At 36.9% G+C, this 18,998-nt stretch overlaps 3 protein-coding genes across 5 annotated transcripts; 2 read left to right on the top strand and 1 right to left on the bottom strand.

The window, feature by feature from the left end:
• Window positions 1-177: 177 nt before the first annotated feature.
• LOC139814000 (protein fem-1 homolog A-like) lies at window positions 178-6,432 on the bottom strand. Of its 3 annotated transcripts, none has more exons than XM_071779951.1 (9): window positions 6,308-6,432; window positions 5,034-5,532; window positions 3,962-4,270; window positions 3,488-3,851; window positions 3,355-3,415; window positions 3,091-3,273; window positions 2,738-2,986; window positions 2,455-2,580; window positions 178-2,369 (listed from the first exon to the last, which is right to left on the bottom strand). In XM_071779951.1, exons 1-9 carry the CDS (start codon window positions 6,314-6,316, stop codon window positions 2,121-2,123), a joined length of 2,049 nt encoding a protein of 682 aa, XP_071636052.1. In that variant the 5' UTR covers window positions 6,317-6,432; the 3' UTR covers window positions 178-2,120. The 3 variants fall into 3 exon arrangements, with proteins under 3 accessions (XP_071636052.1, XP_071636053.1, XP_071636054.1); XM_071779952.1 differs by having other exon boundaries at window positions 6,229-6,381; XM_071779953.1 differs by lacking the exon at window positions 6,308-6,432 and adding an exon at window positions 5,952-6,163.
• Window positions 6,433-8,347: 1,915 nt separating this feature from the next.
• Window positions 8,348-10,775, top strand: LOC139812681 (luciferin sulfotransferase-like). Its single transcript, XM_071777708.1, has 7 exons — window positions 8,348-8,548; window positions 8,632-8,838; window positions 9,258-9,354; window positions 9,452-9,611; window positions 9,688-9,808; window positions 9,995-10,089; window positions 10,172-10,775. Coding segments are annotated over exons 1-7 (1,002 nt in total). The 5' UTR covers window positions 8,348-8,547; the 3' UTR covers window positions 10,493-10,775.
• Window positions 10,776-12,123: 1,348 nt separating this feature from the next.
• Window positions 12,124-17,263, top strand: LOC139812679 (DDB1- and CUL4-associated factor 10 homolog). The gene is made up of 6 exons (XM_071777707.1): window positions 12,124-12,929; window positions 13,020-13,133; window positions 13,215-13,412; window positions 13,499-13,670; window positions 13,757-13,972; window positions 14,061-17,263. Exons 1-6 carry the CDS (start codon window positions 12,724-12,726, stop codon window positions 15,234-15,236), a joined length of 2,082 nt encoding a protein of 693 aa, XP_071633808.1. The 5' UTR covers window positions 12,124-12,723; the 3' UTR covers window positions 15,237-17,263.
• Window positions 17,264-18,998: the final 1,735 nt, after the last annotated feature.

The following is an 18,998-nucleotide window of genomic DNA, read 5'->3' as shown; positions in this document are numbered from 1 at the left end:
CGATACGTCTCATGTTTGGTATTGAACAGTGAGAAAATCGATGTGAGTATACTTTTAATATTTACGTACTTGACTTTAAATGAAGTGCCAATTGTAATAATTCAAATATTTTTTTGAAAACCGCATTACAAAAGTTTCGCAGATGCAAATCGTATTGGGCCATACAAGAACATATCATTTATTTCAATTGTTTATTTATTTATATACACAATACGCATTTGTTCTCAATTTCATATCAATTAATATTCTCGCTTACATATTGTGTAATTAATGTACAATAAGTTGTAATATCTTACCATTTGTTTACAACAAACATTTGTGATAGCTTTACGTGTGAGACATGTGGTCGGTAGTGTAGTTTATAGATTCTTATGCAAAAAGTATCGATAAATCTCGCTGTTTACTTTTATTGACATCTCATGTGGCATATCCTTATAATTCCAAATAAAACGCTTAAATACACGAAAAGCAAGTCCATTTTTTGTTACAATTTAGATTAAATTTTTAAGGCTGGTTCCAAATATTACATGTTACATTATTGTTACGATATCGCTATCAGTGTACAATTTTTATAATTGTGTATTAACTTCAACATTGCACGTCTCAAAATCAACGTTGTGTGATCGTTAGTTTTTCAGCGCTTCAAATATATATTATTATTTTTAGAATCTTCACATTGCAGGTAATAACAAATTTAAATACATGAAAAAATAAATTAGTAAGTAAAACCGAAAAGCCTTAGTAACTAGGACTCGAATGTTGATAAATAAACCTGAATAGCAGCTAGCAATAATGTAATTACAAATTTAATTAAAAAATGTGATATATTTTGATCGAACACGATGAATTCAATTTTAATGATTCTTTAGAACCGCTCGATATCATCAAAATTTGAAGATATATTTACTCTTATATATATATAATCTTGATGTGACAAAAACAATAATTAGAAATATAATTTATACAGCGGTAGAAAAGGGAAACATACATCTGGATAGAAAGAAAGGATAGAAAAAGCGCGAGAAGCTTGATACAATCAAACTTTTTAAGTATAAAATCTAAATTGTAGCAGCTTCCATAGCCCGATGAAAAAAGGGGATGAAAGACGTGCCGTAAACCGGTGCTATACTTGTATTCGCGGCTGATATTTAGACGTAATATCAATAGACGTTTCATCAACATCCGAATCACAAAAAGAACATTTAGTAGAATTAATATAAAATATAAAGGCACTCTATTACAGTTCCTATATCAATGGTTTAAAAAATGAAACCATTGGATGATATTCTGAAAATCCATGGAAAAATCAATCTTTCCATTAGACAAATATGTATATATAAAAAAGCACCATACGTAATGACAGTTTATTTTCGAAAATCTTTTTAATGTAGCTCTCTTTCTAAGATGAGTAATTTATCAATAGAGTAAAATTATTGCAGATAGTGTTCTTTCTTATTTCTATGTAGCTATTGTTCGTATCTTCAAAGAAAACAAGATTGAGGATTTCAGAGAATCTAAAAATCTAAACTTTAATGTGCCTGACAATTCATCATATTGGTGTCGATGTTCATATTTTTCACTGCGCGGAGAGTATTTTTTTATCAGTATAATGTGCATAATAATTTTTGAGTGCAGATTTCTCTTAAGCGATAACTTGCAATACCTAAATATAGCTGTCTAAGATTGCAAGAGCTCTTAATATTTAATTAGATTACGAGAGTCGCTGTACAGAAGTATTAAAAACGATATTTTACATATTGCAAAGTACCTAATCGAGAAAATTAGTTTTTATAGAAGCATTCTCTTCTCACTCAGTCTTTTCATTTTAACGTCTTAAGTTGCGCGCGATCGTATTTACAATTTAGATCATACTTAATAGAAGTTAGGATTCTAAAAATAGTACTTTCTTTATAATTAAAATTTCGATATTGATGTTACATTTCGCAATTTTATAACATCACGTTACGTTTCATCTATAATTTACTTATAATTTGCGTTAACTAATTACAAGTAATATACATCACTGTTCATTTGTTATATGTGAATCCTTTGATATTGTCGGACTTTTCGGAATTATAACAAAATACATTGCACGGTTGTTCTTAATAAACGTCCAATAATTATTTCAAAATATTGTAATCATTATCAATTTCTCTATGAAGTTCCAGGAAATAACGTAACGTAACAGGCAACTCCATACTACGGATTCCATATTTACAAACAGCCTGTGCAGCTAAACATTGAAGGCTAGTATAATTAAGGAGGTTTACGCTATTTAGTGGGTTAGAGGATATCAGTCGCGCTGGTGTATCACCCGCTCTATTTGGCGTATCTAAGTGCGCGCCATAATCCAACAACAATTTTATCAGCTGTTACAAACAGAAGTTCTTAATGTAAGTCGTAAAGTTCGATTTATAAAATTAAGAGAAATATATATATTTAAAAAATACTTACAGGGTTGTGGAAGTTATATGCGTTACTTGCTATATGTAAAGGCGTTGACCGCAATATATTTCTGGCATCGACGTACGCCCCGCAGTCCAAGAGTAATTTAACAACATCCAAACGTGGAAAGATTGCCTGAAAATATATACCATATACATATATTATTTTATACATATATTTCCTTCACATATATTTAGTTTATGGTTGACTTTTTCATAAAAAAAGAGCATCAAAGGAACACAAATTTTTTAATTACAGAATATTAATTAGTACGTAAGAGGTTCATGCTTACGTGCATATCGTCGGCAGATGTAAAATAACTAGAATTAATCGTATTTAAACTAGAAACGCAGAAATGGAGAAGCGTGTCCTCTGTATAAACCGATCTTGGATTTTGTTTCACTAAACCACGGACTAGTTGATACATTAAAGCTTTCTCCTCGTCAGAACTCGCAGTTTCTACTAATAGGTAAATAAGATGCGTCACGCATTTCAGAATACGTTCATAACTATCTCTTTGTCTCTTATGCACGGGACGCTTCTGTAATATTTAAATTTGTATAATTGTCAATGTGCAACACATATAATTAATTCTCTATATTATAGATATATAATTTATATGTAATATACGCAAATAACATATACCTCTAGCAACTCTCTAGCCTCCGTTAGTTGGCTGGAAAGTAATTTAAATATCGCTACTACATCGAAAAATCGTGGTTCCTGCTTTTCCCGATTACGATCCATCACTTCCAACGTTTTCTCATTCAGATCTACCATAAGCCTTACCAGAGCTTGTGCGGTAAAGCAAGTATCTGCGTACAAGATCTGCAAAAAGCGTTAATAGAATTTAATTAATTTTTCTCCATACATATAATTATATACAAGATGTTAACATGTTTTACGTACCGAATCCTTTTCTACCCTAATTTCTAACGCGCGACGCCACAGATCTATACAATGCTGATATCTAGAAAAGAAAACCCACGTAATAAAATATAAAATAATATACAATAATATTTTAAAAAGCTAAAATATTTACCTTAACGCGTCTGCATACGATGCACCTCTGAACATCAGCCGGAAGAGGGTATCCTTGTGATGCGGACCTAATATCCTCTCGCATATCAGCAGGCTTTGTATTCTTATTGCATCCAAGTCAAGCGAGATAGCGCCTAACTCATCCAAATTCGTAAACTCCGTGGCGTTTTTATAAGCTTCCCGTTTTGATAACACAGGTCTCTTTGGCAAAGGCACTCCGTCATCCGAGTTGACCATTCTGAGAATCATCGCCGTCCTCCAATATTGCAACGCCATGTGCGTGTCGTTGTGATCGTCGAAAAATGTAGATCCCATCAGCTCGTTTGCGTCTGCCAATCTTTCCGCAGAATACGATACGCTTTCCACTAAAATCACACATGCCCATATATCATAAGACAATGCAACAGCGTAAATTTCTTATTGTATGAATGAAACTTAACTATGTTTCAATATTACATTGAATAAATTATCTCACCTAAATAATCAAATATTTGAATGGCTCCTTTAAGGCAAGCAGTCTGGAGGGCATCATCGTTATAACGAGATCGAAGATGAGGGTCTGCATTATGTTCTAAGAGCAGTTTGGTAGTTTGAAGTCTGTGCTCTTGAATAGCATAATGCAAGGCAGTTTTGTTCTGAATGTCAGTGGCATTCACATCCGCGCCGTGTTCCAACAGAAAAGTACATAACTCCACACTTTGTACAGAATTTATTAAACATGTTCCGCCATTATAATTCGCTTTTAATATGTCGGCGCCGTTTTCCACTAAATAAGAGACAATGTCTGAAAAATATGTTACCTACATTCATTCTATTGATCCCTTTGAGATTAATCCAGATAACTTATATTATCTAAGTGTAAACAACTGTGCTTGCTACACCTAAGATTAAATTATGTTATACAGAGAAAAATGTATTTAGTAATAAGCAAATGTTTCTTTAGTATTAGCAAATTACATTAATAATTATCAAATTTTGTAAATACAAATACAAAAATTGAGTAAAATATACACTCGATTATAATATGTACTTGATTCCTTTAATAATAATTTCACGGAGTAATTAGCACATGTTGCGGCACTTGCAAACAGTCTAAAAGTAGATCCGACCTAGACCTACATACTGTAATATTCTCATATTCTTAGATCATATTCTAATTTAATTTAATTACAGATATATATTGCTGACTGCTCTGATTGTAAAATATTTACTTAATACTTTGAGAGTAATTATCACTGCGTTGTATTATTTTAATTGACAAGTGGAAGAGGACAAGTGGATAAAGAACCATACGTGTCATTGTTACAAAAGTAGAATAAATTATATTCCAATTATCATTTCTCTGTTTGAAACTTCTCTCCTTTAACTTCTTTATCCTTTTCATTAATCTAATTATTTAGAGAAATATAATTTACATATACAGAAACATATATCCGTTTCAACAAAAATGTTTCTCAAGAAATATATGATACATTATTTTTATCCACTTATTTTCTCTTCTCTCACAATTATATTCTACAAATATAAATTATATTGTAATGCGTTACCCATGTGTGTCATGAAACACGCAGATCTAACAGGAGTGGATCCAGAATCGGAGACTGCATTGACGTCAGCTCCATGAGCTATAAGGCATTTTATAACTTCCAAGTTTCCGGACACCGCGGCGCACCACAGCGGAGTGACACAGTGAACCGACCTGTCGTCCGGCACTTCGTACTTTCCTCTTTGTTCGATGTCCGCGTCGCACTTCTTTATGAGGTACTCGACGATCTCCACGTGGCCCCGCTTGCAGGCGATGAACAACGGGGCGCAGCCATCCTTCACGCGAGACACAATTTCCTTCCGCACCTCTTTCTTGTTCTTCTCCAACGCGTTCCTCAACGCGTAAGTGAGTTGCGCCCCCGGTGCCACGTATTTACATTCGTGAATAAGATCGTGAAATAACTGATCCATGGAAAAGTTCCAGCGATGGCTGTTGCCAATCCACATTGCCCACTTGCCGAAGCGGTTCAATCGCAGCACCGCTCCTTCCGATTCATAGACCTGAAAGGAATCTCGGGATAAAACACACTCCAAATTGACACTGGAATAATTGCAGGCCAACAATTACAAATATATTAGGTCTATTATTTACAAGCTGTACAATGTTATTCTTTCTATTCTTAAAATGGACATAATCAGACGTTGAAGAAAAAGGAAGAACAAATACAAAGTACAAGAAGAAGTTCAGCTACAAAGAACAAGCTTATTATTTACTGAAACTAATGTGACACTTGTCGAAACAATACTGAACGTCGCAAGTCCTTTGTTCCAACTCCTAACAATGCATTCGCCTTCGATAAATACAACGGCACTTAAACGTAATCTTGATAGAATTTAATTTGATAAAAAAAAAATGTAAAAAAACTGATACAACTGATCAAATCTCGAGGGTAAGATAATACGCGAGGAAAGTATCCTACGTGAGAGTAAAAAAACGAATGGAAAATCGCACGAGTTCTCCATTCCTTCAAGGTTGCTCGTCGTAAAAGGACAACGGTCGTGCGTTTCCTTGATCTTTCTCTCTCTCAATACGCACGTTCGCGAACGTTTACAAGAACTGAAGAACACGGAATTGCGAGCACGCACATACACACAGACACACATACACGTGCGCATACATATATGGGCACTCGTAAATGCACACGTCAACGAGACACGCACAAACGAAACATAACCTCCAAGAGGTGGGCGACGCACCGAAAGCGCGCGATCGTCGCGTTCGGACAGTCGCGGCGAATCTCCGGGACGGATCTCACGATGATCGGCGGGGACTCACCCGTGACATGAACGGTCATTCGTCGGCGAACGGGTGCATCCGATTCGAATGCATCGGCGATATACCTATCTCGATAGCGCACACGTAAATCACAGACGGCAATCAATAAACCACGTGATCGTCGCGCGACGGGGAGGGAGCGTCACGTGACGCGCCCGCGCGCATGCTTCCGCGCGCGCTCGCGCGATTTCTCGAGTTTCCGCGCACCTTGCATCTTGCGATTTGTAACAATGCAAATATATTTGTCTATTTTTCACTTTTGATCGACTCTTTTCTTTTTTGGGAAAAAAAACGATATATAAAGTTTTCTAAATCTCTACTTTGTCGTTATTGCAGCTGTACAACAAAACGCGTGTTAAAGCTATATTTTTTTATTTTTGCGCGTACACTTTCGGCCTCCTGTCCTTCTTCAGTTTTTTTTAACAGTTTTTTCGCTATTAGTAAAAAAAATTTTTTTTAACCATGACTCGAATTCGGAATTTCTCGATTTCTACTTTATTGTTTTCCGGTTGAAGCTAATCGGTTTTCCAATCGGCAATCACCTCTCTATTCTCATGATGATATGATAATAAAAATAACTCCTTATCGCGAAAATAATAAAGGCAAAAATGGAGACGAGACGCCTCTGCTTCGCAGCTCTCTTAAATTCGCTACAAGCAAATTCGCTAACGCATAACGCATTGCATTGCTGTCTATAAAAATAATCTTTTGTTGTCGAAAAAAAAACGGTGTTGATCACGCGGAATGCACAGGAATAATGCACTCGATGTGCAATCAGCTCCCGATAAGAATAATGCAGCCGGTTGACTTTCTCTGAAAGTGAAATCTTCGCTCGACAGAGAAAGTTAATAACTTCGCAAATAATTCAAACATGCTTAAATATCGCTCGCGCTTTACATTTCCTGCCGCGTAATCTTTCGACGGCGGCTTACGTTTGATGAAGAGTTATCTCAGCGGGATATAAAAAAAATGAAGATATCGCTTGTGCCAGATTTCAATTCATGATTGTATTTCTGGTTCTTCAAATATTTTTCGTATTTTGTATTAGATAATTGGATGATAAGCTTATATTATAAATAAAATTCTATTCTGAATTCTAGCGTGAATTATAAATCGTCTAAAGTGTGCTCGATATATTTGTTCTCGCATATTTCTATTAAGAGAATGTTCTCCCTTCTCTTTTTTCTAAACTTGATATTAAAATGTCGATAATAAGATACAAATGTCAACACGGTGAAATAAATGTTTGAATAGTATCAGAATAGTATTAGAATATATCTAGTTGCTTTCCATTTGCACTCAAAGTGATCTGAGTCACCACTGAGTTATGTGAGTATTTTATACTCAGGTAAGATATGTCATTTTGTAGTATTTAGCTGCTTATTTTGGTGACAAAGCTATCGCATAATGTAATACAGGTCTCGATTGTGGATAAAAACTCGGTTGAATCTCATTTGCCAGCATGCAAAAAGAACGTGCATTTAACTGAGTTATGACGTCACAAATGAGAATTATCTGAGTTTTGATGTAAATGGAAAGCAACCAATATCGTTTTTTTTAGCATATATGCAAATCCATTGAATAATGAATACTGCAAGAAGTTATAAATCATACATTATTTATCATGCTGAATATAATTTTCTATTTCTGTTTTTATAATTTTGCAATCTATAATCTGTTAATTGAATTTAAAACTCCCTGTGAATAAAATTATTTGTAAACTGAGAGTTGCTGAAATCCTAGCACATCTAACTCCGTACTTATGATGATATATAATTCTTAATTATTTCAGGAAGCAAATTAGGAATAAACGGCGAGGTCGCACACACACATACACACAGTGGATTCAAATAGAAAAAATCAATAGTTATATAAACAAAAAACAACAAGTGTATTTGTTGTAAATATATTTGCAATGTAAATGTACTCGCGATAAAGAATCACATGATATACTTACGCATATTGCTACATGCTCTTGTTCAATGCAAATAATGAGCGGAATTGACGACGTTATTTACGTTGCAAATATAAAAGTAAGAAAGTCATCGTAAACAGGAAATAGGAGACGGTAAAAAGTATCCCAGCCCCGGTACTGCATGGGTCATCGGATTCAAACGGCCGGGTAATTCGTTTCTCTGCGAGTCGCGTGTGTAACAGCATCCGAGTGTGTGCAGTCTGTACTTAAGGTCACGTTAGATTTGCGCGTCTTCATATCTGCATAATATAAAAATCGTAGAACAAGTGAGTATCAGATATAAAATTGTCATGCATGCCTTTTTTTTAAATCATCACTGCTTTGACTTTATATTGCATTTTTTTTGCAGTGAGTAAAAGGTCGATCGTGTTCTCGACTAGGGACGATGAGATTGGAAAAAAGTCAGACGAGATATTCGGGGGGAGGAAGCCCAGTCTTGTGAAGGTACAACCTAGTGGTTGCTTGTTACCGGCGAGATTTATTTTCTACGCGCAGAACATACGTGACATGCCGGTGTACGAGGATGACATTTGGATGATCTCGTCTCCTCGAACTGGTGAATATCTCGCACAATCAGTAACGCGCGTAATTTTAAGTAAACGTGGTTGCGCAATTATTTAAAAAAGGAAGAAAAAAATCGAAACGCGACATTCTGGATCACGAGCGATACAAAAAACTGAGATAAATTGCAATTAATTCCACATAATAACGTAATTAGGGTGACTTGGATCAAATGCCAATTAACTTAATTGACAATTAATTGATCCATTAATATCTGAGGTATTTTGTTAATGCGGACAGAGTACTAACTCCTTTACTATTTAACACATAGAAAGAATAACTGAATTAGAGATGAGTTATCTGTCGTAATCAATTTTGCCGGTTGAATTAGTCACTGATTAAGTTAATCGGGATTTGATCGAAGTGTTACCTTTGTTTTCTTAAATGTAGCTTCTTGATACGAATAAATTTTAGGAAGTCACTGGGCAATGGAAATGACGTGGTGTATCGATAACGATTTTGATTACGAAAAAGCCCGCACAATCATATTAAAGCGGAGTCCTCTTCTCGAGTAAGTCGATTTAATTTAATATTTTGTACACTTGTAACTCTAAAATTATGTTATCCTAATCGTTATCCTATCGTTCTCCTATTTTTTCTCTCTGTAGGACTTCGATTCTCTACATCAATGGAAAATTTGATGATTGGTTCGAAACTCTAATAGGCAACTCCGTCGAAAATGTAATTAAGATGCCAAGACCACGATATATAAAAACTCATCTGCCATGGGACTTATTGCCAAGGCAACTTCACGAGAAAAAGCCAAAGGTGATGACGCAACGTACAAATGTAAAATCGTGATTATTCCCTTTATGTATAACATGTCGATTTTCCTCTTTCGCAGATAATTTATTTGACGAGAAATCCAAAAGACGTCTGTGTTAGTTGTTACCATTATTACCGACTATTCCACGGCCTGAATGGAAGTTTCGACGATTATGCAGAATTGATGCTGCGTGATGGTGGTACGTTAAGCACGCATTATTGAATTAGAAAATGACGCCATTTCTAGAATGTAAAAAAAAATATATCAAAATTAGCATTAAAATTAAGAAAGTTGTAAGGAAAATTAGAAATGTTAAGGTCAACATTTTTTATTCTCCTTACAATTACCTCCTTAAAATTAAATTTAAGAAATAATGTTTGTTTAGTGCCGTACGCCCCATTTTGGGATCATGTTCTACCCTTCTGGAAGATACGAAATCAAAATAACATGCTGTTTCTGACGTATGAAGAAATGAAACGGGTAAAGCACGCATTCGTTTTTTTTTTTTTTTTTTTTAATCTTCGCGGATTTCTCTTATTAAAACGCGCGTTGCTCTTCGCAGGATCTAGTGGCGGCGATTAAGAAGACAGCGAAATATTTAGGCAAAACCGTAACGGACGAACAAGTTATCGGGCTGCGCGAGCACCTGAAATTTTCCAAAATGGTGGAAAATCCATCGGTGAACATAAAACTGCTGCTAGGTGACAAGGATGAACCGAACGATGATCCGAATCTCAATTTCATCAGAAAGGGCAAAGTCGGTGATTGGACGAATCACATGTCGGAGGATCTCGCTCGACGATTCGATAAATGGACGGAGAAGCATCTCAACGGGACCGGCCTGAAGTTCGACGTGGACGTTATGTCCGACGAAGAACAATAGCTTCGTATTATCCCCACCTGAAAGAATTATGAGAATTTTTATTTTTGATTGTAAACCTATAATTATTGTATTATAATCGATTTGTCATGGGAATTTATCATATTCAAAAACACCGTAAAATCGCATAAGATCCCGATTTGTAAGTGTAACAGAATCGCACACTTGAAGACGGATTTATAATTCGCACCAGACTATTTGAGAATATAATTTTATTTGCAATTTTACATTTTGTGATTTTGATTTACATGTATATGTTTAATTTAATACATGCGTATACATTGTTTTTCTTATTCTTCAAATTCTTTTTCGGTTACATGATAATAAACTTATGAATAAAAATATTATCTTGAAATCTAATGCTAGGTACAACCAAAGAAAGGATATTAAAAGGAAATTATATATAGGGATAGAGGAAAAAGATAGAAGCGGAGATGAGAAAAGATGGGTGAGAGCGGTAGTGAGAAAATAATAACGAGTTTTAGCGTGAGGAAGATCCTGTCAAAATTTTGTTAGTTCTGGTGTGGTGTTGACTGGCGATGTGCGAATGGATGAATATATTAAGGAACCTATTGTAAACCAAGTTTACTTCTTGGCAGTAGCCGAAGTTAAATAAATATTATTATCTTGAAATCTAATGCAAATTATAATTGCAAAATGGAATCAATACGTTAATTTGTTCTCGAATACTTCTACTAAGATATACATGTAGTGTGTAACTTTCTCTTTTCCTTAAACTTCCTGGCTTAAACAATAGTAAATAATAATAATAGTGATAAGAAATAAACGTATCCGCGCGAATCGCGCCGCCATGACCCTACCTTGGCCTTTTCGCGGTTTTCGGACGGACACGAGCCGATCGGGAAATCGCGGCTAATCATCCAGTCCGCAAGCCTACACAATGCGACACTCGCCGTTGTTGTCGTGCGCCTTCCCGACGTTCCATTGTACCCACGACGTGGTGATAAGATGAGCGAATAATCGTGAAACGCAAGGCTCGTTCGGCGCCGACAAAGTTCGTGGGTGGTGGGTGCGCCGCGGTAGTGGATGGGCTACATTCAAATGAATTGGTAACTTTACCCCACGAGCGGATGCGCTGAATATGTATCGATAAATTGCGCATTGAAGATCACCCAAAAGTTCTATTGACATATGGCGAATTGGGGCACAGTATGTAGAGAATAATTCCGATGATATATATTGTATTAAAAGCGACTGTGTAAGGGCTAAATAAATAATTGTCTATTCTCAATTTTGCAGAGTCTACAATCTATTTAATCCATAAAATTCATGTTACTTTTGTTAAATGAAAATTGCAGAAATTCTAATCGCGCTTCTATAATAAAGTATAATAAATATTTATAACGTTAAGTAAGAATCAGTGACTGCACATACATATTAATAAATAAAAGAAGAGAAATAAAGATAAAGAGAGGAAAAACGCGCGCATATAAGAATTAAGATTTTTTCGTTAATTGCATTTCGCGTTCTCACACACACACACGTTAAATATTCTCTCTTTCTCTTCCTTGTTTCAGAATTCACTGAAGAACGTTGCTCTCTTTTACTTTTTAATCGCGTGACGCGCGCTCATCGCGATTCGCGACGGTGATGTCGGAGTTCGGAGTCGATGCCAGCGATGACAGGCAGAGGCGCAGAGAGGCAGAGCGATCAGCAGTGATCAGCAGCAAAGATGGCGCTGGTCTGTGTTATGTCAGATTTTTAAAATTGATTTGAACTCCGTCGGGCACCTTTTTCCGTCGGACACGACGACGACGGGGTATTGGATCGTTCCTGTAGCCGTTCTCGCGCCACGCCGCGCATCGCGTTGCGACCCGCGAGCGAAACGCCGGACAGCGATGACCGCAGTGAGTCACGTGTAACAGTCGCGCCGTTAGAATTTTCGCATCCTAACCTAGCAGCCCCCCGCGGCTCGTTGAACCTTGAACCGTTTTGTCGGAGTTCTCGATTTTCCTCATGGGACACCGCGAGTCCGCGACGAGGCACGGGGAAGGTGCCGACTGAGCGCGTCAACCGCGAAAAGGAGAAAGGTCGGAAAAGAGAGGAGGATCGGTGGGTCGTCCGGTTGCCGAAGGACAGGATCGTTCGAAGCTCCGGTCTCGCGAGGCCCTTCACTGGTCCCCGGAGGACTCGCGTCCTCGCTCCAGACGCTCACCTCGCCTCGCCAGACGCGCTTCGATTGGATGCGGCTGAGATCAACACCTGGCTGAGAGATGCCGAAGATAAGGATCAAGCAGACGCCGAACAGTCTCTGGTTAAGGCAACGCGAGCTGGGTGTCAAGTTTCCACTGGGCCACAGCGACGACTTCCACAAGACCCTCTACTCCTCCATCCAGCCCATCACCTCGTGGGACCATGGGGATAATCTAACCGCCGCGAGGCACGGCGGAGTATTCAACTTGGAGTACTCGCCAGACGGGTCAGTAGCAAGTAGCAACAAACACTAAATCTGTTTCACGTTGCGATCGTTGATCGTCACGCTGATCGAGACCTCTGATCAATGTTGCAGGTCCCTCTTGCTGGCGGCATGCGAGAAGAAGAGTATTTTAATGTTTGACCCATTATGTAGGAAATTGATACACGCGATAGATAATGCTCACAATGACTGCGTCAACTGTGTAAGGTCTGTAAGATGATCTCTATCATCTGTAGTTGCGGGAAAGGAAGACGGCACGGTAAAGATGTGAAATATTGTGTCGATTAGGTTTCTGGATCAGCGTATGTTCGCGACTTGTTCGGACGACAGTACGGTTGCTCTGTGGGACGCCAGGAACTTGAAGCAAAGGATAAGAACTCTTCAGGGGCATTCTAATTGGGTTAAAAACATAGAATACAGTCCGAGCGATAGCTTGTTATTGACCAGTGGATTTGACGGTAGCATATATACTTGGGATATTAATAGGTGAGACATTTAATTACACGTAACTCTTTTTCTCGTATCTCATATTGTATGGCTCTAATCATGTATTTTGCAAATGTGTCTTACAGTTTTACAGAAAATAGCTTTGTGTACAATCGTGTGTTTCATACAAATGGATTAATGCGAACAAGACTTACTCCTGACACTAGCAAAATGTTAATATGCACTACATCAGGATATCTCATCATAATACATAATCTTAAACTTAGCACGCTAAGTCAGGATCTGGCAGGATTCAAGGTACTTGTTATTTCTCCAATTACACTTTGATAATTGTAAACCTGATGACCTCAAGTCGCTCTTATTGTACTGTCTTATTCTTGCAGCCAAATATGTACAGGCTAATGCAGTTATCTCAAACTACCATACCGGTCGCAGCGAGTTACACACATCTCTTTGCTCACACTCGTACCCATAATAGAGTAGAATTTCTTACCGATTTTCCTATAGGCGACGACGCTGAGGTGATATCCAGCTTGCAAGTTCATCCTCAGGGATGGTGCGCCCTGTCCCGAAATGTCAGCAGTGGAGAAAAATCGGAGGTTTGTTTGTCCGCGTGTTAAATCACGCGCATTGCGTTTATCAACTTTATTATCTGCTGATAAATCTCATCGACGTTTTACCCTGCAGTGGACTTGTGTTCACGACATACAAGAACGTGAGGCGTCCAGCAATGTGGAACAAGTCAATGAGGGAGAGGAGGGCCGCCTAACGAGTCTAAATATGGAAGAGTTCGAGGACTTCCCTCAGTCGCAATCGTCGCGCTCGGGAATGACGTCTTCCTTCGTGATAGAGAATGGGAATCGTGCCCGGATAGTACACGACGTGTCGGACGTAAGATCGAATTCCTTCGATTCGCCTATCCGCGTGTCCGCGGACGCCGCGCCGTCATCGATCAGATCGTCGCGAAATAGCTGGCAGGTAACGGCGCGCAGAAATCTGCGGTCCCAGTCGAGGAGCCCGCGCCCGGATAGAAACGCGGTGAGAACGAATTTCGACATGGTCGAGGTAAGCTCGAGCACGAGCGCCGCCGCCGATTCGAGGGTAAACGCGATTCACGACGACGACGACAGACCAGAGGACCAACACGTAGACGATAACGACAATTCGGCGTACGATGCGTCAGCCGATGACAGGATCTATAGATCTCCCAGGCCACGTTCTCAGCTCAATGAATTACGGCGACGTAATATGATCGACAATTTCACTAGTGGTAACGTAGAATTGCATGTGAGCACGTCTGACGTGTGGGAGGCACTCGTGGCAATTAGGGAAGCTAGACTTCGCAGGGAACGGGAGAGTCAGTTTTATCCCGGTACCGAGAGAAGAGACTGGCTGCCTAGGTCGAATAACGGCGTGAGCGTGAATCTTCCTCGGTCGTCCCACACGGTTGTGATAATCGGCGACCGTACGCGGGTACAAAATCTGCAAAACCGCCAAAATTTGCAGACCATGTACGCGATACCGAGGAATCACAAGATCCACCAGAACACGCCCAGGTTGACGCATTACATCGAGGAACCCAATGTCGGTTCCGGTTATATCAAGGAACTGTGCTTCTCGGCCGACGGTAGATTGATATGCTCGCCATTCGGTTACGGGGTACGATTACTGGCGTTCTCGAATAACTGCTCCGAGCTGTCTAATTGCGTTCCACCCGCCAACGAGTCTGTGCAGCTTCATGAGTTAGCGACGCACATTGGCCATTCCGATATTGTTGTTAGCACGAAATTCTCACCTAAGCACTATCTGCTCGTGTCCGGCTGCCTCAGTGGTAAGATCGTCTGGCACCAGCCGGTGGTTTAGCTAAATGGATAATTGCTTTAGCCACTTTGTTATTTTTCATTAATAGGTCTCTTGGTAGATAGATATATATTTTGTCGCTTTGTACACAAGATCATGCTGATTACGCAACGTGTGTGAGAATCTTTTTGTTAATATTATATAATTTATATGATTATATATATGAAATTACATATAATTATATTTTTACTTGATATATATATATGCCTTTTTAATGAATGTTATATATTTAATATATATTATATCAATATGGTAATACATGTATAGATATGTATACGGTTCCACATTTTCTACTACTTAATTACACTTTCTATCTTGAGAAAAGGTGAAGTTTTGCGATATTTATTTTATATTTAGGTTTCAAAAGAAGGAAAAGTTGCCGCTATGTTTTAGTTGCACGTATGCCATATATGTAATTCGTGATAGTGTGATTCACGCGTGCACACGATAGAACATATTAAATAAACAATTATTACATCTCTCATCGCTATCTATTAAATTTATAGATAGCGATGATGATACGAATGATAATAATAATGGACAAAAAAACATTAACGTTCTTATACGATCGTGTTGGTATTGTTGGTAACGTAATCAATTTCTTGATATTATTTCTTATATCAAGTTAACTGTTTTTATAATTTATTTTTGGTCGATAAGTCGAGTAATAGATAAAAATACTGGACACAATGGAATGTATTTACTAATCCTGCAAACTCATCTGACTCGCAAAATTTTAAGCATTTTTGTTTGAAAACTTGAACGTCCATCACGAGCTACAGATATAAAGCGTAAGATATCAAAAGTTTTATTTACAAAGGCATCAAGTATATCATTCATATTATATATTTATATGTACATATAATACATATATAAATCGTGGTTTGAATAATTAAGTTCGTACATCGCTAACGTGTCAATATAGATCATTTTTATATTAAAAAATAAAATGATTATTGATATAAATTATCTCGGAGAAAATCATTCTCTGGATCAGTGAGCTTTAATTTTTTGTTTGTTTTAAATTACGTAAATTCTTTAAATATGTTTTCATATTTCCGTAAAAATATATATATATTTAGCTTTATTTTTAATTTCATCGCGGTAGAGACTGTGCAGAAACTCGTACGGAAGTGTATCGAACATGAGAGTGTATATCGATTTAAAAAAATCTTTATTTAAGAGCTACTATTCTTATTTATTAGCATTAACTATTGCAGGGAAAGCTGTAATGTGATGCACGGTAAAGACAAAGGATATAAGTGTTCATATAATGAACATTTATATCACCTATCTCTGATTGATAAAAAAAACCATGGGAAATCAAGAATTAAATGTATTCTTGATTTGTTATGTGATATATTGCTTCACGGAGAAGCCGAATGTTCTTGATTCTAACTAAAGATTGTTACAAATAAGTTGAAGATTTTACTTATCTTAAAATTTTCTTAACGAAAGAAATTTATGATTTCTATTTCTACGTCATTAATTGTAATGGCAAGTTCTTTGATTAAGTCTTTTTTTTCCCGTGAAAAAGGACTTTCTTCACAAGAAAGGATAAAATAAAATTCCATCGTTTACTCACACCTCTGACGCACTGTTCGTCAGTAAACCATGTATTACTTTGAGAACAAATTTTTGATCAAAGAATTGTCACTTGTGCAAAAAAATGCACATATATATGTATGCTGTATCGATATATAAAAAATACGGCCAGTGACTGATTGTGTTGTAAACTTATACATTATACTTCGCGCAATGTCCAAACATGTAACAAATCTTTTCGATCACATTTTTAGTTGTCCAATTCAGGATTGGCGTTGCATTAAAGTTTGTATAGCTTCGTCAGATCGTTAGAATTTTCGTTTATGTCCAATAAAATTGTCGCTATAATGGTAGAAAATGCGGAACATCCTTCATTTCTTATTTCTTCTTTGCGCGTAACACACCTGTCCAATGTTGCTTTCTCTCATAAACATGTATTAATAGATTATAAGAAATAAAAATTGGCAGCTATATTATGTATGTTACATTTGGCGTATGTGATATAATAGCGCTATAATAAGGTTGCATTTTTTTTTTAAAGAATTCGTAAACGGTTATCAAGTCGAATTCAGAGCTATATTGTAACTCTTTGCAAGCATGATATATTTAAGAAAATCAATTTTTTTCTAATCAATTTGCAACTACGTATAATATACGTTACTTATGTTCAACTTTTCATCAATGAGAGTGATGAAAATGACATTGCAATATTATGAAACGTCTTAGTATCTTTTATAGTATTTTTGTAAATAAAAATTTAAGCACACCAAAGTTATAGACCGGTATTCATAGTCAGATCTTAAATTTAAGATCGTCTTAAGTTTAGATGCTGTACGACTAGTTTCCATGTTCCTTCGTTGACTACGGAGAATCTAAAGATGAACTTAAGATGTGTGCATATAAGATTTGACTATGAATACCGACCATAATGCCCATTAATCAGAAAGACATATTCTGTCGCTTTGTGTCGAGAATGTCTGCAAAACATATTATAAACGTGTCTAACACGATAAAAGAGGAGTATAATCGGATTACTTACAGTGTACGCGGGATGAAATTAATCGACCGTCGCACGTATGCAATAATGCAATAATGCAGTAGTTAGTTTGCAATATTACCTGATAGGAAAAGCTATCGATCATTTATAAGGATAAATTTTATCATTGAGATAAACATGACTGGGTGTATAAAAATATGTATATTATCTAAAATCGTAGAAAGATAATTATAACCGAGTGTTCAAACCTGTCATTATATAGACTTGTATAATTAAGAAGGATGAGAGAAAAGAGAGAAGGATGGCATATCCTGTAATATATATACATGTGTAAATACGTTGATCATAATTTCCGCGTTTGAGCTGTTCGATACACATTACATCCATGTATACATACCTCCAAGTTTTGGATCAGTCATCGACGTTATGTACCAGATAAGCATTCGAGAAATCGCATTGATTATTTTTGTGTGCTTTTTTGCAAATAGAAGAGCTTTTACACGCCATTATCCTGTTTGAAAAGATAGGTTTATGAAACATATGCTCTAAAACATTTGGAATTATATTATGATGCAATTTAAAGCTGTTTTCTTTTATATCTTGTACGTTTTTTATGAAAATATCTTTTCCTTTATGACTAGGTACGTGTTATATAATTAGAACGACCACGATCATTTTGACCGTAGAATCTTTTTTAACGACGCAGGAAATTACAGAAAATGTTTAATACAATGATCGACCGCGGAGCGGAAATCTGCATTGTTACACCTATGTATATCTGGCATCGTGTCATTGTCTTGATTTCCGATAATACGATATTCTAACGGTAACTGATCCGAAACTTTAGTTGCTGAAGATCGGTAATTTAAAATTATTCTCTTGCGCAATATCGACGCAAAAGTCGCATATAAAATTACGGAATGTACATTTTGTGCTCATGAACGCTAAACGTGCAGCGGCAGATGACATGGATTATGAATTATGAGTGTTTTACGCTCATATTTCTCTTGCGATCAAGTTGACGAAACTTTGGGAAATAATTTTTATATACGTAGGATTTTCTATTGCTTCTTCTCACAGATATTTAGGGAAGTTATAAGGAGGTATATTCAGAAATATTAAAAATTGCATGAAATTTAAAACACAAGCTCTTTTATAAATGGAGAGGTAAAAGCCATAGTGGTGTAAGTCAAAGTTTTTAAAATATTGACTCGTGCGCATAG

The sequence above is a fragment of the Temnothorax longispinosus genome, chromosome 5 (genome assembly GCF_030848805.1).
Source record: "Temnothorax longispinosus isolate EJ_2023e chromosome 5, Tlon_JGU_v1, whole genome shotgun sequence".
NCBI classification, from domain to species: Eukaryota; Metazoa; Arthropoda; class Insecta; order Hymenoptera; family Formicidae; genus Temnothorax; species Temnothorax longispinosus.
Note: the sequence above shows the minus strand (reverse complement) of the source record. Positions and strands in the feature narration are given on the sequence as shown.

Coding starts and splice junctions, on each gene's coding strand:
- LOC139814000 (XM_071779951.1), bottom strand. Junction 3,852..3,961: donor TCAAATATTTGATTATTTAG/GTGAGATAATTT, acceptor GTGTGATTTTAG/TGGAAAGCGTATCGTATTCT. Junction 2,370..2,454: donor CATATAACTTCCACAACCCT/GTAAGTATTTTT, acceptor TGTTTGTAACAG/CTGATAAAATTGTTGTTGGA.
- LOC139812681 (XM_071777708.1), top strand. Junction 8,839..9,257: donor GATCTCGTCTCCTCGAACTG/GTGAATATCTCG, acceptor AATAAATTTTAG/GAAGTCACTGGGCAATGGAA. Junction 9,612..9,687: donor TTCACGAGAAAAAGCCAAAG/GTGATGACGCAA, acceptor CCTCTTTCGCAG/ATAATTTATTTGACGAGAAA.
- LOC139812679 (XM_071777707.1), top strand. CDS start 12,724: ATGCCGAAGATAAGGATCAAGCAGACGCCGAACAGTCTCTGGTTAAGG. Junction 13,671..13,756: donor AGGATCTGGCAGGATTCAAG/GTACTTGTTATT, acceptor TTATTCTTGCAG/CCAAATATGTACAGGCTAAT. Junction 13,973..14,060: donor GCAGTGGAGAAAAATCGGAG/GTTTGTTTGTCC, acceptor TTTACCCTGCAG/TGGACTTGTGTTCACGACAT.